This window comes from Mytilus edulis, chromosome 3 (genome assembly GCF_963676685.1).
Source record: "Mytilus edulis chromosome 3, xbMytEdul2.2, whole genome shotgun sequence".
NCBI classification, from domain to species: domain Eukaryota; kingdom Metazoa; phylum Mollusca; class Bivalvia; order Mytilida; family Mytilidae; genus Mytilus; species Mytilus edulis.
Genome location: NC_092346.1, coordinates 56727795 through 56752728, shown reverse-complemented (window position 1 = coordinate 56752728; position 24934 = coordinate 56727795). Strand labels below are relative to the sequence as shown.

General features: G+C 30.8%; 2 protein-coding genes across 2 annotated transcripts in view; both read left to right on the top strand.

Moving 5' to 3' along the window:
• LOC139514377 (exportin-1-like) overlaps positions 1–24934 on the top strand; it is a 667034-nt gene that overhangs the window by 328711 nt on the left and 313389 nt on the right. The gene's annotated exons all lie outside the window — the stretch shown is intronic.
• LOC139514379 (mitochondrial import inner membrane translocase subunit TIM50-C-like) lies at positions 197–24934 on the top strand. Its single transcript, XM_071303535.1, has 10 exons — positions 197–613; positions 3011–3042; positions 4625–4646; positions 5188–5246; positions 6849–6968; positions 7429–7536; positions 8204–8302; positions 9341–9497; positions 21365–21468; positions 22393–24934. The coding sequence occupies exons 1-10, from the start codon at positions 226–228 to the stop codon at positions 22480–22482; spliced, it is 1179 nt and encodes a 392-aa protein (XP_071159636.1). The 5' UTR covers positions 197–225; the 3' UTR covers positions 22483–24934.

Here is a 24934-nt window from a genome sequence, read left to right as displayed (position 1 = left end):
CCTTTATTCTCTAATCTTCATTTTTTAAGGGCATTATTCTTTAATCATTTAACCCCATCCAAACCCTAATTTATTCTATCTTGAATATCAAGGTGAAAATATATCTGAATTTCAGTGATGGCGATATTCAACCGAAATTTCTTTGTATAGTTATTGATATGAAGTGTGGCGAAATGAAGGGACGAGTTACTTGGGACGAATGAGTACCCACAATTCAGTATAAACATGTCAGCTCTCAGGACCCACACATGTATTTTAAAAACATTTATTCGTCTACAGTCACATAAAACATATTCACGCACGTTTTGTGCAAAATTTGATGGAGAAAATGTTGTTTTAAAATGGACAAAACGAAACTCGTATCCTGTCATAACAAATATACCATGTGTTTGTTGTTATTCCAAACAGACGAGTTCTGTGACTGATGAATTTTTGGTGAAAGCTGCCCCTTTCGATGCTCCTACAGACCCTGAAGAAACTAATAAAAAGAAAGAAGAGGATAAAAAGGAAAAAGAATCAAAATGGAAAGGACAGAAAAATGCTTGGAAAATAGGATTGATATCTCTTGGAGCAACAGCCTTACTTATTGGTGGCCCCTTTGTTTATTTAAGGGGTAATTGCATCATAAACCCAAATTGGGTTTACCTAACCATTTAAGAAAAAAAAAAATTTTTTTTGACTCTTGTATATAAGAGAAAACTATTTTACCTACCCAGCAACCAACTTTTCTACCTGTAGCAAGTGTAGGCCTTTAGCAATTGTCTGTTTTTTAGTGTTACTGTACATAGAGATCAAGAGCAATTTTACCTTAGGTAGCAATAAACAGTTAGGAAAAAAATTAAATTTGCCCTTAAAAATTTAACCATCCCCTTTTCATTGCTTTCTTGCAATATCAAGCTTACTGTTTGTGTCAAATATGTGCATATGTATGTAATCAGAATCTTCCATAGATTTTATATCAAGTATATATATATAAAATGGTAAAATATAATTTCTTTTGGGTGTATCCATGGCAACAATCTGCATTTATTTGTTATCAAATATTGCAAAAAGGGGGGAAAAGATGTCACATATTTCCCCACAATTTGGCTAAAAGTAGAATTTCAATCGCTTGAAGTAATACCTTTTCTAAATCTGTGTACATATATCATTCAGCAAATCAAATGAAAATCATATTTTCATTTTTTTGTAAAATTGCGTCAAAAACTTCATGTAGAAAAAAGTGTTTGTAAACATTATTTTAAATTTCTGTATGGCTGGTCTAGCTATGAAAATACGGATTGTCAAACAGAAAACAGCCCATAAAACATGTAAAAAATAATCTTGATGCTCTTATAAACCATCTTTGAAGGCTAAATTAGCACTCAGCTGTCTAAAAATGAATTTTATTACACAATAACTTTCCTATTTAAAAAAAATTCACTGCCAGGGCCAAAATGCGAAACTAAACTCCTAACTGTGTATTGCTACCTTATAACCTAACAATCAAGTTAAATTAGCGTAAAAATTCAGAAATTTCTTTATCTTCCTTCTATGTTGTGTAATGCTACCAGCTTTGAAATTCATTAAGGTTCACCATGCATGTCAAAATCTCTTGACTACAGGCAAACTTGTTCATCTAGGAAAGTTTTAAGGGATGGCTGATCCTATAATCATGTTAATATTAAAGTTAAATGCACTTTATGTTTAAGAAAATTAAAAACCTTATTTGGATGTTCATTTTCTTTCAAGTCAGCAGAAGTCGGAATAACATATGACTTTCACTTAAAAGTATGGCCAAGCAGTTACACAGATGTAAATCACCTATTGTTGCCCAGACAGGGTTTCCGCTGGCGGTCGCCATTTTCGCAATTTGCGAAAAAATAATAATTGTGGCGATTAAAATTCGTCATTGGCGAAAGAATTTGGCGAAAGAAATATATATAACGATTTATTTTCAGCCATCTTGTTTGTTTACTATTTTCGGGTTTCTCTGACTTTACCGATCAGACAATACTCGGAATTCACCTTGAACTCGTTAAGATTTCGACAGAAAATCAATAATCAGCTGATTGCATTTATAGCTATCGACATCAAAGGACTAATTAATAAAGGTGTTGATTGTATGATATGACAAAATGATATGGTTAAATGGCTTCTGTCACATGTCTCAAAAGGGATTTATTTACCGCTTTGCGACGCACGTGTTTGAAGCAAAATTTACGCTTCCTCTCCTTCTTTTGAAAAGAAAATTATTGTTATGACGAAAAATGTTCAAAAGCTAGAAAGGTCTCTGATTTTAAACTTTATCATTTAACTTTCATATAGATCATTGATTTGAGTGGGTACTTCAAAGTCGTTTCTGTAACACAGGTGTTTCAAGCATATAGTTTTACTTATTTACGATGGTCTAGAAAAGAAAACTGTCGTTATGAAGAAATCTATTTAAAAGGTTGGCATGAGAGTAACCCTTCAATATAATGACTACACCTTACACGAGGGATCAATTCCAAGTAATAAGATTCTTCGTTTTGTTGTTAAAAAACACTTCTCATTTGGGGGGGGGGGGGGGGGGGGGGTGCTTGAAAAAAAGAAAATTTTAAAGGAAAAATATATTTGGCGAAAAAAATAATAAAGTGGCGAAAAATATATTGTTTTGGCGAAAGAGGTGGCGAAAAAAATAATTGACCCAGGGGAAACCCTGTGCCCAGATATATATATCTATTGTGGTACACAGATATTACCTTAAAACTTTATAAAATAAAACATTATTTTAAATGGTAGATACTTTGTTACAGTCTGATAATAAAGACTTTAACTTAGAGATATACAATGTAAACATTTCTCCACAATAAAAGTACAATTTAACTCCAGGAATTTAAGTTGTGTGTTTTGTATGCAAGTTCCTTGTACAGTGTATGTGGACATAATTATAAAAACATGTATATCTATCCAAATTAAAGTAATTACATACTGAAGGATTAGATTATTTAACATTTGAAATTCTGTAGAACTTTCTCTTATTTTTTAGGAGCACCTCTGGTGGATCCAGGAGGGAAAGAGGTAAAATTCTCTATATTATAATATTTATCTGGATAAAGAATACTTCTGTGTACACAAAGTATTACAAAACATTGGTGAATGCCAGCCTGCAGTGGTGGAAATATTTTGCCAATAACTTTCTTGAAAGATAGATTTTGTTTGATTGTAAGAAATAATAAGACTAACATTACTAACCAGTAACTTCTTGACAGTCAAAACATAATAAGATCTAGATCTAAATTAAGTAAACTAAGATCAGTAGCAAGGCTCCTGAATTTATGACTCAAATGATTGATGTTTGGCAAGTTTAAACAATTTTCTATTATGATTAAAAAAGAACATATTTGATTCAAAATGATACAGAAAACTCGTAAAATTAGACAGCTTTCTAGGTTAAATTTCAGGAGAAGCTGTTTTGAATTACATAAAGAATATATTATACACTGTAAATTCTGTCTGCACTCCAAGAGTGCAATTATCTATTTTACTAACCTTGCATCACTAAAATTATTCCAAGTAATGTATTACTTGTTTATAAGGAGAAGAATATTAATAGCAGAAAGTTATATGATGGTTTTGATAATTGCAATTTTTTTTTTATAAATTTTTCACATTGATGGAGCAACTTATTATTTTTTTGAAGAGATAGGTCAATTTCCCATAAATCATAATAAATGTCACATGATAATTAAGAAATAATTCATGGGGGCTTGAATATATCGTGATTTTACTACAGATTGACCCTCTATGACACATATTTTACCCTGAGCGATAGCAAGGGATAAAATATCAGCATAAAGGGACAACCTGTGGTAAAATCTTGATATATATTCAAGCCCCCATGAATAATTTCGATTCTAATAGGAATCATACTTCAATTGTTTTGGATCGAAGCGCTCTAGGTGAAGGCATTATTTGTCGTTCCCATAAATGAACGCACTTTTAAATTGACATAAAAGAACGGAGCAAACTAAATAAGTGACATGCTTAAACTATTTACAATAAAATATTTAGATAGGTTTGCGTGAATCTAAATGACAATTGTACTTATATGTCTTATAAGTATACAAAAAAATGGCTTATATAACACATTTTAGCATCGTTTGTTTAGGTTTCCTTTTTTGTGATGATTCTCGGCTTCACAAGCGTGTATTTTCCTGTAAAATGCTTATATTCTAGAGTCGGGTAGCTCATTCATAAAAAAACATGAATTGGGAGTTTGATCAGAACAGCCCCAGCAATATATTCATATATTACCACGGGTGTGTACTCAAAGTGTTTGAAGGACGGCATGTTAGAATGAGGCATATTTTGGAAAGTCTTTCAATATAATATAAAATCCACAGTAATACAGCTTTATTTAAATTACATTATCTTAGTTATCTCCCCTGATATTACAAAGTTTGAAAAAATTGAATCAATTGAAAATATTCTATAATTAAAAAAAAACAGTTCTTAAATATTATAAATATGATTGTTTGTGTAATTTTTTATGTGTAATATTTTGCAAATAGAATTAAATTGAAAAAAAAGACTGCTTATATACTCTTGATTAGATTTATATCATTGCCATTAATTTCTATTCTGTTTGGTTTTTTTTCAGATTGAAGATGAGTTTTCTCAGTGTAAGTACCCTTTAATTGTATCCAGTGATTACTTTTTCTTTGCTGACTTATAACAATAGGTAGTTTTTCATATGCCATTACCAAAATTACTGATAAATTAGTCTGTTCATTAGTTCTACCCTACCATTTGACAGAAATAGATTCTCAGATGAAGAACAGAAATAAAGTTGAATACATTCGAATACATTGAATACATTTGTTATATGTGGTAGCAACATAACTTGTCAATAATGAAACAATGTTAAATACATTTTTTAGACTTGTAAGCAACATAACTTGTCACTTGAGAAATAAAGAAACACAAATTGTCAGTAGAGAAACAAATTTGAATACATTTGCTTGATGTGCTAACAACAAAACTTTTCAACTTAGAAATTTAAAGGTGAAAACATTTGTAAGCAACACAACTTTAAAAAAAAAGAAGCTTAAATACCATTTTCTTATGGTGAAGCAAAATACTATCATAACTATTGATAGGTCATCTTAAAAAAATTAATCTACAGCATTAATTATTTTTTTTTTTCATTTGTTTTTTTTCCAGTACCATTAGCAATTGCTTATTTGAAGAGATCTTGGCTTGAATTGAATAAAGAAAAACAGGTAGAAGTTTTTATTTATTTATTATTTGTTAGAATACCACTATTATTTAGGTTTCATATTTCAAATTTAAACCTTATAAAATCATCCTTCTTAAACATTTTATACATCTACTATTGTTTCCTATATAACTTAATAAATAACCATTAAAACATTTTGTTGTGTTGAAGATGACAAGGTTTTACAAATGACATTGATTTAAGCTGTTTTGAATTTGATTGGTGTGGCAATTGACTTTTTGATTCAAAAAATAACATCCCTCTTTCTTTGGATCATTATAAGTTATAGTTGGATTCTACAGTAGTAGGGGTATTAGTTTTATCATTAAATACTTGATTAAGGAGGCTCGCGGGTATAAGATTTTCAGAAAAAAATTAAACATTAATTTTTCATTACAAATTTAATTTATTACCTTAAGTAGTTGTTACTTTATCATATGGTACAAAAATTATTCCAAAAAATCAATTCGTGTTGGCCCCAGGTGACTCTTAAAATGTAGATATCATTGAAAAAGGTCCAAATTATCTCCCTTTGGTGCAAAAATGCCATTTTTTGGCATTAAAATTGAAATATCTTTTTAAACTCATCGGTGACCTATATTTTTAATTATTATACCTTACATATATTTCAAACAATTCTATTGGGTGAAACCTTATCACGTGACATGGAATAATTCAGTTAATTTTCATTCGATTGCAAGGAAGGATGAATAACCCTAAAAATTTACACCAGCGGTGAATAACCCTATTATTCACCGGTGAATAACCTTTTGAGTTTGTTGATTTGTACTTGAGTTACCTTCCTTGAAAATGACGTCACAGACGTAAATAAACAAAATGGCAGCGTTCACTTTACACTGGAAGCCCATCGAGAGACGAGGAAATAAGGCATTGGGCATGAAAAGAGCTGAGAGTGCCAGCAGCCGATAATATCTCTTATAAACGGTCCTTGTCAGGACCATCAATATTTTACAAAAAGATTCTACTTTTGTTGTAAATTCGAGAAATTCGAACACAAATGTATTTTCAAACGTCAGTCTGTGTGTTAGATGTTAGAAATATAGGCACTATAGTGTAAGTGTTTGATATGCCCTTCCACTGTTAGTTCGGTATAATAAAACAATTGTGGCCCCTTAAAATCGATGAATATCCAAAATTGTCAACCCTTAAAAGTTATTTCACTTCGGGCTGAGCCCTCATTGAAATAACCTTCTTGTGTTGACAATTTTGGATATTCACCTTTTCAACGGGCCATAATTGTATATTGTTGTTTTCGAATAAGCTGTACATAAACTAAATAATTGTAAAATTAAAGCGATTTCTGTAATTTAGTTCTTTTTTTATTTCGATATTACCACTATTTCTCCTATTAGTTCAACAGAAAAAAAGGACATTAACAAAAATGTATGCTTCTTTCGAAGGCAGATTGTGAGCGTAAATGAACGGTGACCCCATTTTTTTATTTCATTTTTCTATTAAGTATAAGATAAAGTTCATTTATAGAAAAATATAGAGAAATCCTATATTAAATTAAAAAATTTATTTAGACCCGCGAGCCCCCTTAACTAATAAAAAGTACATGTATAGTTCATATTTTTTTCTCCAGGCAATAATTGAACCTTCGAGAGAAAAACTTCTACCTGATCCTGTAGAGTACCCTTATTACCAACCACCATATACTGTTGTCATGGAGATGAATGATGTATTAGTTCACCCTGATTGGACTGTAAGTGTTTTAATACTTCCCACAGCAAACAAACAGAAACATTACTTTTTTATTATGCTGGTGTCCAGCAGTGTGATATAGCAGGTTAATTTTGTTTTCTAAATCTCATACTGAAGTTGATTGCTTGATTTTCTGCTATTTGTGAATTGTTTATTTTTGGTGTTGTTAGATGTAAATGTGAGAATGCTTAAAAAAATAAATAAAATGAATAGGTATTATAAAAGAATGGTTATTTTTGTTGCAATTTGAACATAGCTGTGAAAATATCCCCTCTTACAAGTTTGATTAACAACCAAGGAACAGAATCAGAAACAAGAAAATCAAGAAATTATAACATCTTAAACAGGTCTGACACAAGAAATTTTGAAATTTAAATTTGAATATAAACTGCTTAACAGTTTTGCCCCAAAAGAATGTAGACAACAATTTTGTTTATAAACAAATGAATTTACAATTGCAGTATAACACTGGATGGAGATTTAAGAAGAGACCTCATATAGAATATTTTTTACAAAGTATAGCAGCACCTTTGTATGAAGTTGTAGTATATACACAAGATTCTGGCGCAGTGAGTATAGATATAGACTGTTGTCAATGATATATTGAAAATGAAAATAGGTGTACCTAATAAACAAGAGAAGGAAGAGTTTTCAAGTACATGTATAATCTGGTGAAGAAATAACAGTGCTTTATTTTAATAGAACCTTTTCAGATCACTTTTGACTGTACCAAATCCTCTATTCTACAGTACTGTAGTTCATTTTGTAATGCATTAGAGAAGCAAATTCAAATAAACTTGCAAAAAAGAAGGTAAAATATCCCAAAACAAAAAAATGTGAGAAATGATTTGAATGCAATAACATGTTAAAACATGAGTGTTATGCTGTTACTTTTATGATTAAAATTGGATACCTTTTGTACTTTGAAGTAGACATGTTCAAAAGGCAGCTTTTGGGTTTTGATGACACTAGAAAACTAATCATTTCACTATGAACTATAAACAGATACATGTAAACTTTCTTTTCAAAAGATTTTTTTTTAGATTTTCTAGCAAGCAACACAACAAACATGTTCATTTTGATCTCTGTTGTTGTTATAAAAATACTACACCTATAACGTGCAGCCCATGTTTTATAATATTAGAACATTGTTTTGTTTCCAAAATGAAAGAAGAACATCATATTAGGGATTATCTATAGTTTCATTGAATTAATACTTGTAAATAAATATTTCAGAATGCAGATCCTATTCTATTCAATTTAGACCAGAAGGGATATATTAATTACAGATTATATCGTGATGCAACAAGATACACGAATGGACATCATGTTAAGGTTAGCAAATTAAACCAATAATGACCAGTTTGTGGGCATAGATATGGTATGGACAGATGGTTGTTTAAACTCAAGCAGGTTGCTCTTATGCTTTTGGTTTGACCTTTATACCATGACTCCGGTGTGGGTGTTCAACAGCATTTACCATGTTTCTCTGTCGGTTTGTTCCTCCATACTTTTTAATATGTAACATTCAGTGTCTGTATGAAGGATTCAGAAGGAATGACTTTTAATATTGTTGAGTTGTACAGTGTCAGTGATTTCAGATTTGTCATGCAGGTCACTTCCTGTTTGACAAAGATTATGGCTATAGCTACAATAGATCAATTATGACCTGCACTTTTATTTTAAGTTTATCCTGAATATTTATGAACAATTTACTACTGGATGATCAGCAACACTACAATTAATGATTCATTTGTATAAGGCTTCTTCAAAAGGTCAGTTTGATCACATCTGTTGCCAGTTGAATCATTCTTGCCTTAAGTGCAGAAGTTTGTGAGTTCATTCTATAGACATGTTAAATGAAAGCTATGGTTAATTTATAGATAATCCTATCATCTAGAAGCACAAAGCATAGTAATTTGTAATTGATTTTCTTTAATTCTTTGTGAATTTATTCCTTTCTGCACCCATTGTATAAAAGAATTTAATCAACGTGTGGTTCGTTTGATCTCAGTTCATCATTGGTTAAAATTCGATTATGACGTCAAATTTTCTTGCTTTCCTCTGAATTTCCTATTGTGACAGCATGAAAAAAGGCGACCATGTCTGATGACGTCACATAGAAAGAACACATCTTTTTGCAGATCATTCATAAAAAAGGATTAAGTTTGCCTGCATATTGATTGAAAATCATTACCACCAATTCTCGTGTAATACGATATTTATCCACTCTCGACATTAAATTTTAAATATTTAAAACGCTCGGCAAGACTCGCATTTTAAATTTGAAAATTTAACTGTCTCGAGTGGATAAATAACGTATCACACTCAATGTAGTGGTAGAATCTATATATGTATCTTTTAAATTTGCAGGATCTTAGTTGTCTAAACAGGGATTTATCAAAAGTGATCTTTATAGACTGGAATGAAAAGTCCTTCTCTCTGCAGCCACGGAATGCTCTGAAGGTAAACAGGTGGACAGGAGATGATGATGATAGGTCATTGATAGACCTAGCTAACTTCTTACAAGGTTTGTATATCATATGAGACTATATGAATAAAATAAACAGAGGATAAGGGGTAATAATTTAATTTTGGATGTAACGCATCTTCTGATTGGCTGACGTTATTTTGTTATCAGCCCATAGACATACTTTAGTCATGTGACCGTGACATCATCAACGTTTTTTCATGGTTTTCTACGGTTTAAAATGGAATTTAGAATTAAATTTTAAGAAATGACTATAATATATAATATTTTTTCTGTCTATTTGAAATAAGATTAAAAATGTGGTGCACACTGTTAAATAACCCGCTACACGCGTTATTCAGTGTGCACCAAATTTTTTATGTTATTTCTTCATAGACAAAAAAAATATTACAGTCATTCCTTAATTAATCCATGTCCATCTAGTTGAAATATCAGTGGGGAGAAAATATCAAGTAAAAGAAAAACAACAACATTATCACCAAAAGACAAACAACGGTCCACTATAAAACACTTTATAGACAACTTAACTGAGAAAATGTGAAAATTTGATAGACGAGTTTCATTTGTCAGACTTAATTTCTTCAAAATCTTTTCATCAACATCTTAGTTGTTTTTAATCAAAATGATTGACAGTATTGATCAAAACCATGTAAACTATTGTCCATTTATTCAGTAGCAAATAGAACATGGTGAATTATGGTAATGTCATCTATAATACTATTTGTTGAGAGACATTTTTGTGTCATATCTCTTTTTATATACGAAATATGTTATCAAACCTTTTTCTTGTTAAGATGTTGATATTTTTCAGCCTCTGTGTAAATGTTTTTGAGGGTCCATTTTGTAATTTTTATCAGGGGAAAAGTTTATGCTATTTTTCATGTATTTTAAATGCCAAACTCTAATTGCTATCAAAAATAGTTTCTAAAAGAACAGCCTCATTGGCAATCATACCACATCTTCTTTTCTATATTGTAACACCATATAGGTACTCATAGCAAATTTCTTAGAGAACTTACAGATATTGTTCATACAAATTTCCCATGAATTGAATAAGAGGTGTCTGTAATAGAATAGTAGAAACAGGTTTTGTATAAAATTTAAAGAATTTTGTTGTGAAAAAAAATATGCCTTTTAAACAAATCTGAAAAAAAACAGTGTAACAAGAAGGATAACTCTGTAAACTAAGAGCTCACAGATTACAATTTTACTGATAAATGACAGCAACAATTGCAGACGAGACACAGGGTTGCTTGGAATTCCTTCAATACTAATTTTGTTAATGTCCTTGTATTACATGTATTCATATAGTTTTCTCTGTACAAATATGGTCAAAATAGTCATTAAAGAGCGATGACTTCAACAAAGATTTGCGTTATGGTATTAGCCATTGGACTTATTTGTTAATCTTGTCTTGCTGATAATTTCTGTTTTTGTAAAAATTTCTCCTGAAATTTGTTATTTAAGGGCAATACTTCTATAAAATGTCGTCTGACAGTTTTAAGGTAAATGGACAGTGAGTAGAGTTAAACATTGTCTTTTCAGATTTTCTCTATTCATAGCAGTTTTCAAGATAAAAGACAAAGTTTGCATTTTACCGCTATGTTCTATTTTTAGCTATGCTGGTTAGCAGGCTGTCATAGGACACATTTGTATGCCCCTGCTGCAGCGGAGGGGCATTAAGTGTTACCCTTGTCCCTCTCTAAACTTCCCAAAATTGTTAGTTTGCCTCAATCAAATGTTATGAATAATATATACAATGAATAATATATACAATGCTTATTACCACAAATATGTATCAAAGTTCAAATTTGGATTGTGTCACATTGATCTTGAGTTATGTCCCTTTATTAAGATATATACATGCAGGTGCATCATCTGTGTCCGATTGACACATTTTCCATTTATTTAAATGGTGTCTCATGAGTCAATCTGTTTGGCTGGGTGTTGATTATTTTAGATATTGCATATGTTTAATTGTATATTGTTCAACTGATAATCAATACCTGACACTTTAATGAAATAATTTATTAATATTATATTATTATGTTATGAAACTTATACCCGAGGATTAAAACAAAAAAACACAGATCAAGTTTGAAATTTGGTGGTGTCACTTTAACCGTGCCCCTTTACAAATGGGAAAACTGCAGAATTTTTCGTTTCCGTTCCCCATCTTTAGTTTGCCTCAACCAAATGGAATGAAACCTATATACAATACTTATAACTACAAAACTCAGATCAATAACAAATTTGGGTAAAAGTCACTTTTACTGTTCTTCAGTTATGTCCTTTTATTGCTTTATATGATATGCAAAAAAGGGGGGAGCATCATCTGTGTCCTATGGACACATTCCCTATTTATTTTGTCATTCAGGAAATATTTTCCTGGATTTCTTAAGCATTAACCCTTACCATGCTGTGACCGTTATATGACAGGCTTACCCAAACCACTTTTATTTGGCTCCAATGGCTCTCCATACTAATAAAAGTCTGTATGATACTTATTTCAAAATTTATCCACGTTCCATCAACCTGAGGCTATCTATCATGTCTATTGTCATGTTTCTCATTTATAAATTGCATTTCAAGCTCAAATACGAATTTGAAAAATTGATATCAGAAAAAAATGGGTTTTCCTGGAGGGGTGGGCTTCCCTTCTGAGTCTTACACAGGACATTCAGAGGCCTAAAACTTGCAATAATAGTGCAAACTGCAGGCATATAGCTACTGATCGTTATTGTTATTAGTATTAATTGCATAACAGTGTGGTCGACAGTAAAACGTTTGTAGGTTGTAACTTGTTTGTCAACGGCTATGATTTTATGCTCACCCAGTCTGTCAGAGGCCTTCCAGTGGGGATTGAAATATTCACTTGTCACACATTCCGATACATAAAATGAAACTTTCTTTTTACAAAGCTTGAAAGGAATTTGTTTTAAATATTTATTATAATCATCACATACAAACGTGTCATTTATAAGAATAATAATGTTCAGAGATTATATTATTTAATAATAATAAAAAAAATAGGTTTATCTATTGTAAAAAAAACTATTAAGTTGATGGGGTTAATTCACAAAATATCTCATTGATTAAGAGCACAACCCCTTCTACGGTGTGATCATTTAAGAATGGTCTACTATTTATTCAATGCGTATACATGTGGGTTTTGTTTGTGAAGAGTTCTGGATAATTAAAAAATCATTTGATTTCTTTGTTTAATACCATAAAACGATTCATTCTTTCAGATATTTGTCACTTTGCCTTATCTTCAAGTCCAACACAATTTCTCACGTTTCTTACAAAACTTATATTCTTGTGATGTATTCTTTTGTTGAAAAAAAATGTATAGATATAGATAGATATAGGAAGATGTGGTATGAGACAACTCTCGTCCCAAGTAATAATTCATAAAAGTAAACCATTATAGGTCAAGGTACGACCTGCAACACGGAGCCTTGGCTCACACCGAACAGCAAGTTATAGAGGGCCCCAAAACTACTAGTGTAAAACCATTCAAACGGGAAAACCAACAAGAAACGAAAAACACATATGAACTACATAAACAGACGACATCATACATTGTAACTTTTAAAGCCAATTAAGTAAAAAAAATTATCTGAAAGAACGTGCGATATCATATTAGGAAAATTGATGGTCAAACCATAATAAAAAATCAAGTAAAGAATTTTAAGTATTCAACCTTTATAGCTTGCTGTTCGGTGTGAGCCAAGACTCCGTGTTGAAGGCCATTTTTATTTATTTTCAAATTACAAAGGTTATTCCTGATAAGTATTTTTAATTATTTTATTTAGGCATTTAGAACCTTTGGTGACCTCACAGTTTAAATTTCTATGATAAGTACGTCGTGAGCAGTGGGCATTACAGACGAACGTTCACCTAATTTTCCCCAGTCAATGAATGGCCATAGCTACACTGTTATGAATTTCATTCTATTATTGAAATACGCATTGGGAACAATACTTATGGTTTCAGCTCCAGAAAATCATGAAATTCTGTATTTTGGGACCAATGACCTTCTTAAGACTGGTGAATCAAGATCAAATTAACTCTCACCTAACATGTTGGGGTCAGTTTGTTAACTGCAGCCCACTCTACATGCAGATTACTTCTGGATACCTATACCAGCATCCCTGAGTCTTCAGGGTCAAGAATAGGATGAAAAACGTTAAAATTTACACTTTTTGCACCTGATGACCAACTTTCTGGTAAATTCCCACCCACCCTTCCCCACCTCTTCACTCCGACCACCCCGATCTATGATCCCCTATATTAGATTTAAAGGAATCAATATGCTTCAGCAGCAGAGTAAAGCTCATTTGCATATAATTTGCATAATTATTTTTGCAAATAAACGAAAATTATACATTTTCTGAAAACAATTCAGCATGGTAAGTGTTTAGGATCAAATTTTAATTGAATGAAAAAGCAATTTTCATGCAATTTTGACAACCTTTTGATTATGTAGAAATGTATATGAAATCTATGATTTACCTCCATTCAAGACAGGCTACCTACCCTACATTTACAAGATTTTGTCAGATGATATTTTGGTATAAAAGCTTTTATAGACCAAAGGCACTTAAAATTGTGGTCTTATTTAATACTGTGTGTAGCTAATTACAGGTACTATAAACTAATTTGTATTTGATAAACTATTCGTTGTCAACTGATGATGTACTATTATCATGCTGCCCCTGATTTAGCCCTTTATTCAGATTATGCCTTGCATGTGCTTGAAAGCCCTATTACAAGTCTGCTCTACTTTGTATAATTTTAATCATAAAGACCAGCATTGATTTTTTCTAGTCTTTTTTTGGTCGTATATTGGTATCACGTTGGAGTCGTCCGAAGACTTTTGGTTTTCACACTATAACTTTAGTATAAGTGAATAGAAACCTATGAAATTTAAACACAAGGTTTATGACCATAAAAGGAAGGTTGGGATTGATTTTGGAAGTTTTGGTCCCAACAGTTTGGGAATTAGGGGCCAAAAAGGGCCATAATAAGCATTTTCTTGCTTTTTCGCACTATAACTTTAGTTTAAGTAAATAGAAATCTATGAAATTTTGACACAAGGTTTATGTTATATTTCACATGGCCTTGAAAAAGGGCCTAAATAAGCATTATTCTTGGTTTTCACACAATCACTTTAGTTAAGTAAATAGAAATCAATGAAATTCAAACATATGGTTTATAAACACAAAAGAAAGGTTTGGATTGATTTTGGGAGTTTTGGTCCCAACAGTTTAGGAATAAGTGGGCCAAAAAGGGGCCCAAATAAGCATTTTTTTTGGTTTTCGCACCATAACTTAAGTATAAGTAAATAGAAATCTATGAAATTTAGACACAAGGTTTATGACCATAAAAAGAAGGTTGGGATTGATTTTGGGAGTTCTGGTCCCAACAGTTTAGGAATAAGGGGCCCAAAGGGTCCAAAATTAAACTTTGTTTGAATTCATCAAAAATTGAATAATTGGGGTTCTTTGATATGCCGAATCTAACTGTGTATGTAGATTCTTAATTTTTGGTCCCATTTTCAAATTGGTCTACATTAAGGTCCAAAGGGTCCAAAATGAAAGTAAGTTTGATTTTAACAAAAATTGAATTGTTGGGGTTCTTTGATATGCTAAATCTAAACATGTACTTAGATTTTTAACCGGATTTTTGTGACAAAAATGTCGGTTATTGATTTGGGGATGTACGGCGGGCGGCCGGGCGGTCGGGCGGCAATCAAATGTTGTCCGTGCATTAACTCATGAACCGTTCAACCAAAGCTTTTAAAATTTTAATATGTTATTCCTGACAACTATACGAAGGTCAAGTTCAATAATGGCGATTTTGACTTTTACCGTTCAGGAGTTATGGTTCTTGAAAGATTGAAAAATGCAGTTGTCCGTGCATTTACGCATGAACTGTTCTACCAAAGCTTCCCAAATTTTAATATGTTGTTACTAATGAAAGAATGGAGGTCAAGTTCAATAATGACGAATTTGACTTTTATCGTTCAGGAGTTATGGTTCTTGAAAGATTGAAAAATGAAGTTTCCAGTCGTGTCCGTGCATTTATGCATGAACTGTTCTTCCAAAGCTTCCGAAATTTTAATATGCTGTTACTGATGACAAAATGGAGGTCAAGTTCAATAATGACGATTTTGACTTTTACCGTTCAGGAGTTATGGTTCTTGAAAGATTGAAAAATGGTTTTTCCCGTCGTGTCCGTGCATTTTCTCATGAACCATTCAACCAAAGCTTTTGAAATTTTAATATGTTGTTACTGATGACAAAATAGAGGCCAAGTTCAATAATGACGATTTTGACTTTTACCGTTCAGGAGTTATGGTTCTTGAAAGATCGTAAAATGGCGTTTCCATTCAGGTTGTTGCATTTACTCATGAACCATTCAATCTAAGCTTTTCAAATTTTAATATGTTGATACTGATGACAAAATGGAGGTCAAATTTGATATTGACGATTTTCACTTTCACCATTCATCAGTAATGGTTCTTGTGATATTGCCAGGACACAAATTAATGTTAATAAATCCAGTTTGCTGTCGTTGTGACAGCCTCTTGTTGATTATTGGCCCAGTTTTCAAGTTGATCCAAATTGTGGTCCAAAATTAAACTTTGTTTGATTTCAACAAAAATTGAATCCTTGGGGTTCTTTGATATGATGAATCTAAACATGTACTTATAATTTTTTTATGGGCCCAGTTTTCAAGTTGGTCCAAATCGTGGTCCAAAATTAAACTTTGTTTGATATCAACAAAAATTGAATCCTTGGGGTTCTTTGATATGCTGAATCTAAACCTGTATATAGATTTTTGATTATAGGCCCAGTTTTCAAGTTGGTCCAAATTGCGGTCCAAAATTAAACTTTGTTTGATTTCAACAAAAATTGTATACATGGGGTTCTTTGATATATGCTTAATCTAACCATGTATTTAGATTTTTGATGTTTGGGCCTGGTTTTCAGATTGGTCCACATTGAGGTCTAAAGGGTTCATCAAAAATTTAATTCTTGGGTTTTTTTGATATGCTAAATCTAACCATGTATTTAGATTTTGGATATTGGACCATAATAGGTAATGTCCAATTTAAAATTTAAAGTTTTTAAGTTTAAGTTCTTGGACCACATTCATTATGTGTCAGAAACCTGTGTTGTGTCAACTATTTAATCACAAACCAAATTCAGAGCTGTATCAAGCTTGAATGTTGTGTCCATACTTGCCCCAATGTTCAGGGTTCGAACTCTGCAATCATATAAAGCTGTGCCCTGCGGATCATCTGGTTTTATTTAAAGCCTCAGATAAGTATTTAAATTGTTTTTGAAAAGATAATAATTGTAATTAAAATGTTCACTAGAATTACTGGTTAGTAACAGCTTTCCTAAGGAATAGTTCATTAGGTCTTTTTACATAATTCATTGATTTCAAACATCATTTAATAGTAGGACATCACATGAATGAGATAGACAAGGTTGTTCAACAACGATTCATAAATTAAAAAATAATAGTCATTATCATTGCCTGTACCTTGAAACCTGATCAATTACCGGTATTTATTTAGCATTGCTCTTTGATATTTGAAAACTAATTGAGTATTATTTTATGATGTTGTTTACCTTTAAATTTGACAGTATTCCTGGTATTGTGCATGTCATATCTTATTTGATTTCCGTAGCTTTTAGAGATGAACAAGATATGCAATTTATTACACAGTGCTTGGAGATAAAAGTGAAAGTAGCATGCCGAAAATTACATAATCATCAACGGAGGATGACATTTATCTTTTATTCATTAGATTTTATAAATTTCTAATTTGTATTATCAAGTTGACTTGGTGAATATATAGATTTTATGTTGGATGCTATTTGTACTGATATTGCTTCTGACATGGTAGAAAAAATATGAAGAATGACAATTCATATTTGAAATGTTATTTTTTCACTTTTACTTCCTCTCTAATTACTGCACCAGGTATACTTTGAAAGTGACAAACAGTTACATAAGAAGCTGTCATAATTGAGGTCAATAACATTATTACAGGTGAACATACAAGTCGAGGAAAACATCAATATTTACAGTTAAATGCATCTGTAATATACTCAGCCATGCTGATGCTGCACACAATATAAATCATCAATAATATTTATCAAACACATTTCTATTTCGTGATTTTTATTGCTTCATCAATAATCTTGAATAATAATTTAGTTTTGGTTATGTTCGGGCGTTGATATGCTGACCCTATAACTATGGGTTTTTTATGCCCCACCTACGATAGTAGAGGGGCATTATGTTTTCTGGTCTGTGCGTCCGTTCGTCCGTCTGTCTGTCCGTCCATTCGTTCGTCCGTCCGTCTGTCCCGCTTCAGGTTAAAGTTTTTGGTCAAGGTAGTTTTTGTTGAAGCTGAAGTCCAATCAACTTGAAACTTAGTACACATGTTCCTGATGATATGATCTTTCTAATTTTAAAGCCAAATTAAACTTTTGACCCCAATTTCACGGTCCACTGAACATAGATAATGAAAGTGCGAGTTTCAGGTTCAAGTTTTTGGTCAAGGTAGTTTTTGATGAAGTTGAAGTCCAATCAACTTGAAACTTAGTACACATGTTCCCTATGATATGATCTTTCTAATTTTAATTCCTAATTATATTTTTTACCCATTTTCACGGTCCATTGAACATGGAAAATAAAAGTGCAAGTGGGGCATCCGTGTACTTTGGACACATTATTGTTTCTCACCTGGTTCCACCCAACCATGATCTACTTACCCGTCAGATGTCAAATTCTAAATTCTGCTACTTGTTAACAGTCTGACATTTAGATATGGAGAAAATATGTTTTTGTTTTACAGTGAGTTGCTTATAGGTGTTACTGTAAAAGTTTACCTATAGCTCAACCTGTTTTTAAAATTGACAACACAATAGGGACATTTAAATTGACCAGTTGGTATTGTTAGATTTAAATCTACCTTGATGCTACCTGTAAAAAATCTTATTCACCTAACCCAAAGTTTCAGCATGCTTTTTTCCTGAACTTTTTCTTACCTAGGATTATTCTATTGAGAGATTTTTATTTTACTGTCATTCAAAATATTAGGAGTTATCAAGCCAAACAAAAAAGACTATATCATATATGTTATTTTCTTGCAGTTAATTTAAAATTGCATGGCCTAAAATGCACTACATTTCATCTTAATGTTTGCATAGCCACTACTAGTAGTGTTTAATACCCTAAATAATCCAGTCGTAATATTTCACTCACTTTATGAAACATCAAAATCATATTTGAATAAACAATTTCATTTATTTTTTACACTGATATTTGACATCTCATCCAGAATTCCAAAGTTTTTAAATAATTCCCAATTTTATTCATTTTTCACTACTGCACTAGATTTTTTTCTTAATCCATAGTATAAATTCTGATTAACTTCCCATGATATACATCCTAATTTAACAGGTGCAGAATCTATACATAATTCAGAATCTTGTAAATTTTTTTTATCATTTCCATTACTATATTCCAAATAGTTATCCTCACTTTACAAATATTTTGTAATATTTTATTTATATTTTTACTATATATCACTTGATTTTTCTATATCCACAGTAAACATTTTATTTCATTTCCTATTATAAATTTCCAAATCAAACAATATTTGATCCAGAATTTTATAATGACTATTTCCAATTTCACATTCACTTAAAACATTTCCCCACGTTAGGAATATTTTAGAATATTTTACTTTCATTTTTCACTTTATCACTAGATTAGACTATATCCACTGCATTAATTCAACATTTTATTTCATTTCCAAGATCCCATTTAAATGGTAAATCATCTTAAGTTTGTAATAGATCCCAAATTAATAATGAATGTTTTTAAAATCACATTTAAAGCCACAGAAATATGTTGGATGAACTCACACTATATCTCCTACTTGAATTCCAGTTTTGAAATTTTTTAATCTTTAACATAACTAAATCCCATCGTATGAAAATTTGAATTTCCTTGAGCAAACACAGCAAGGTATACTCCAAACTTATTTTCGAATTTTACATGTACAACATCATAGTACTATGTAAGCCCCACAAAACAGTTTGAATGAATTATTTCCTCCTTGATGTCCTTCATGACAATAAAATCTTGAAAAAAACACATCACATTTTAAGAAGCAAAATTGCTATAAAAAGTCTAAGAAGTGAATTCAAATAAAATAAATCCAATATTGTATGCACAATGACACCAAAAGATTTCAAACATTGCAAATAATAATCCAAAATGAGAATCTTGAAGGGACATGTGAAGAAATGAACAACATATCCATCTGAAAATTTAAAATGTTAACACCTGAACAGCTATTTCTTGTTTCACTGGCAGCTGGACAATACTATATATAAGGGTTAGAATTTTAAAGAAGCATTTAGTGTGTAAAAACAGTTTAATTTTCAAACATAGTAATACATATTTGATTTAATCTTTTACTGATTTCGAATTTTAGGTAAAAAATAGATAAATTATATATATCAGGGATTTAAAACAATGAAAACCAAAACTATTTTCTTCCCTATCAATTTTTTAATAGAATAATCCCAGGTAAGAAAAAGTTCAGGAAAAAAGCATGCTGAAACTTTGGGTTAGGTGAATAAAAATCTTTACAGGTAGCATCAAGGTAGATTTAAATCTAACAATACCAACTGGTCAATTTAAATGTCCCTATTGTGTTGTCAATTTTAAAAACAGGTTGAGCTATAGGTAAACTTTTACAGTAACACCTATAAGCAACTCACTGTAAGTTCAATGCTCTTTTAAATGTTAGAATTTTCTTGTCTTTTAACATTTTTATTTCAACTATTTATATTTTAGTGTTAGAAAATAATTTGTGAGAACAAAACTGAAATTATCTCAATGTCTTGCCTGTTATTAATATTGTTTTAACATTAAAATAAAGACATATCAACACTGACTAATAAATTATCTACTTAGGTCTTAGGTTCATTCAAGTACTTCTGATAAATAATTGAAATTTGGTATACAGTTACATAAGCATTGATTCCATGCCTAATTTTGTACAAAATGTAAGAATCTGACCCTCAGTCAAGCCCCACAGATTCAGTTGGTGAATCTGTGGAAAAGTATCATTGGGTTCGCAATAAAAGGGCATTCTTATTGTCTTTATATTTTAATTCCCTTTGTATTCTGCTTTAAATTAAAGTCATAAGAAACCTCAAATTAAAAAAAATAATGCATATGTTTATTTATAACTCAATGGATAGTTCTGAAGAAAATTCTTTAATATATTCATATTTAGAAGAAGTTTACTTTATTTTAATTGCTTCAATTCCCCCGACATATTTTCCGTATGCAAAGTGACCTCAGTGTGACCCATCTCGTACAAATCCGGTGATCGAAATATGCATGGATGTCCTAAAAATAAACTATTATCTGAATTTACATGTTAAACATGGGCTCAATTTCCATGCTTTTTTGTTGATTTTTTGTTGATTGTTGACAAACAGGTGACAATCGTTTAACTTCGGCTTCAAAACACGAATTTTAATTACCTGCCATATTTTCACAACAGCACTGACCCAATGAAAAAAAATTGACGATTAAACGAAATTTATGCGAAAAAAATGATAAATTTGTGCACAGAAGACTAAGTTTATGATGTTTGTATGCATTGGTTCAAGAATTGGAAGAACATTATTTTTCACCGGTCACTCGTTTCTTATGACTTTAAAAAAAAAAATATTATTATTATGACACTATACATGTAGCTCTTTTAAATATAGCACAAGTAATCATTTCATCTCAACTGTAAAAGCTATTTCTATGAAAATTTGCATAGACTTTCTTATTTTCATTTTTAGCAATAGCTGCAACTAAAGTAGATGATGTAAGAGAAGTCTTAGACTATTATAAAAAATTTGATGATCCTCTGGAAGCATTTAAAGATAACCAAAGAAAATTACAAGTAAGTATACCTAATTACTTTCCGACCGTGCAAAGGCTGTATATCAGTCAAGGTCCTTAAAAACTTTCATTTGTTTCTAATAACTTTGAGTAAAGTTCTGTGTTATATTTACTATATCTTGAAAAGGTACAACTGGGTTTTAAAAAAGTGCCACTATGCTTTGAAAGTTTATTGATTTAATTAGACTATACTTGATTGTATTTACAGTTATTCTGTCCACGCAAAAAGATTGAAATAGTTTTTATCATTCAATTAATTGATTGGAAGATATTCTATTGTGACCCCAAATATTGCTGATTAAAAAAAAGGCCAAATAGTTATTAACAACAGAATCTTGATAAATCTTTCAGAAATAACAAGGGTAAATATACATCCTCATCTGTAATAAGATACTTTTGATTCGTTTATTTTCATTGGTATAATATTTTTTCGGTTGGAGAAAAAAAATCATGGATACCTCATTTCATTGTGTCTTAATTTGCTATTTATCATTGAAATATACTAGGATCCAACAAACATTAATGACTGTACAGTAATTTTTGAGTATATGTACTTTGTAAGGGTTGTTTCAATCAAAACATAAATAAGACCCAAATAAGGCGCTTTGAAATTTCAGATATACAAATCTAGTAAGTGTCAATAACAATTAAAATGCATGTAAAATTCAAAATTTGCCTTGATAGGTTGTTATCCTATTTTGAAAGTGCCTTCTTTAGGTACCATGTATGCTTTAATGGAGCAGCTATGGTGAGCAGATGTAAAGATACAATAGACTTTTCTCAACACTGATCCCAGTCAGTAAAAAGTTTGAAAGAGATTATTAAACTTCCCCAAAAAGTCCTGAATATAGTTTTTGTTAAAGATAATAGCAGAACCTGTATAAATGATTTCTTTTTCTATAGTTTTTCTTAAATTTTATTTCAGGAAGAACAAGAAAGGCAGTCAAAGATCATGCAGGAAAGAGAAAAGAAAAAGCCAACCAATTTTGGACTGAATTTTCTAGGCAGAAGATAATAAACTTTGTAAATAGTTAGCTTTATTGAATCAATTGTACTTGATGTTATGTGTGACTTTCAATTAGTTGAAAAATGACTATTTCTTAGAAAAGTATGTTGTGATGTTTTTTTTATATTCACTTGTGTAAACTTTGTTTTATGATTCAGAATTCTTCGTCTTTTCTCTTTGTAAATCAGCTGGCTACATCCAAATTTCTTTAGTATTTGTCAACTAGCTAACAATGAATTTTTATTACAGTTCTGATAAAATCTCTGTATATTTATTGATGTCGTGTGATATTTGTTTATGTTATAAATCAGTCAAAGATGATTTGAGTTTGATAATTTTTGTACAAGAAGGCTCCACAGATATGATGTCAAGCTAATGACATCAATTTATAAACATAAGGACAGGAATCCAAATTTGTAGGTGTCACCATGATATATACATGTCCTGCATATAAAATTGAATGGAGTACAGAATGCCTTCCAAACAACCTATAAATGGTGAATACAATATAAACTTAAAAGTCATATGAAAGTGATTACAAACTTATATTGACATATATGGCAGTACTAATTCCCCATTGACAAATAAAAGACTAGTTAAGTTTCGACTTCAATTTATTTCAAATAATGAATCTATTTGTACAAATTTTATACTTGAAAATGCATGTCACATCATTTTGCATACCGATCTTCACCCCTTATGAAAATATGTCTAATCCCATGTTAAAACTTCATAAAAAATCTATAGCTATTATAAATATTGAGATTTTATATTGATATCACTATAATCTGGACTGCTATTTGATAAAACATATATGCAATAATACAACTGTATTACTTAAACCTATATTTTTGCATGAATAATGTCTCTCTTCAATGAAGAGAAGCAGATTGTGTTAGAATTTTATGTGACTGTCTCATTGACTTGTAAACATGGATATTTTTGTTGGTTGTACTTTCTTGATTTCAATGACTAAACTTTTCATGTGATAATTAAATTCACTGATCAACAATAAGTTTTCACTTAACATAAATATTATAACTTTCAATCATGTCCTTCTATACTCTTTATAACAGTCAAACTTTTCTCTGAGGTAAAGAAGTAGGTCCGGTAAGGGCCAGTTTTGGCCTCAAATTTCAAGTTAATTTGAAGAAAGATTTTGGACACTTTTTAAACACTTAAATGTCTATTTTAATTGATTCAATAATGTTTTGTGAAAGGTTTTAACTAATTTACTCATTAAAAACGCTCCGATTCTAGCTTAAATATAAGAAATCTATCAAATATGCCAATAACTGTCACTTTTCAGATGGTTTTTGTCAAAAATGAAAGTGGCCGCATCCGTGTTCATCCTCGACCTTTATATATGTTATGTATTATCATCAAACACAACTTACATTTCAATAATCAAGAATGAACACGAATGCAGCCACTTTCATTTAAGACGGAAACCGTCTAAAATTTAACTAAAATGCTGAAATTGTGAAGATTTCAGTAATTTAGCATGACTTAATGATGCAGGTACCCGATATATGTGCATTATAATGCCAAAAGCAGCTCATATTTATGTGGCAAAGGTATTATAGTTTCCAGAAAATAACTTAAAGGTTGCATTTTAACAATTTTGTAAAACTGCTATATTTTGGGTCTTACTGAACCTACTCCTTTGATATTGCAACATCATCAAAAATATGTACAGGAAGACCGAGGCGTGTGCAAAATGCATATTATATTTACAGTAGGTGTTCAATTCCTACTGATATGGATTGTTAATAGGAATCAAATAGTCCTATCATATTCCAAATCTGTGTCAATGCAATCCTATAATGACTTATTAAATCTGCCCACCTTAATCAGCACTTTTCAATGCATTGTTCATGTACCTGTGGGTTTTTTTAAAAAGTTTTGAAAAAATCACAAAATTCATTAATTGAAAAAATCACAAAATTCATTAATTGAAAAAATATCAGACATTTTATAATGGAAATATGAATGATTGATAGAAAATGACACAATCAGTTAGTATTCTAAGATATAATATACATGTAACACTTATTGAAATTAGATAAATATTTTATGAGTTATCTACATAGAAATGTGCAAATTTTCAACTAAATAATGTAAAATTGATTTTTACGTAGGGTGACAAAACTTTCTTATCCCTTCACAATTTCTGTCTAAGTTTTACTTTCAGATTCTAAGTGTTAACAGAACTTCTCAGCGAAATATTTTTTGCATATATAGAATTATAGTACAAACTAAATCTTAATTTATATATGCTCACTGTGGCTATAACACAATGAGACTTGTACAAAAATGTTCAGATTTTAGATGAGGAGCATGAATGAGAGGGGAAAACCTGCTAATGGTCTTTGTTATTTATGAATTTTGTAAAGTGATGTTTTGTATACATGTATAGAATTAATATCTGAGCCTTAAACAAATAAATGACTTTATAGAA

Excerpts from the sequence above, each read along its gene's own strand:
- LOC139514379 (XM_071303535.1), top strand. The coding sequence starts at position 226 with ATGTCAGCTCTCAGGACCCACACATGTATTTTAAAAACATTTATTCGT. Across the intron at positions 614-3,010 it reads CCCCTTTGTTTATTTAAGGG|GAGCACCTCTGGTGGATCCA; the intron begins GTAATTGCATCA and ends CTTATTTTTTAG. Across the intron at positions 21,469-22,392 it reads ATAACCAAAGAAAATTACAA|GAAGAACAAGAAAGGCAGTC; the intron begins GTAAGTATACCT and ends ATTTTATTTCAG.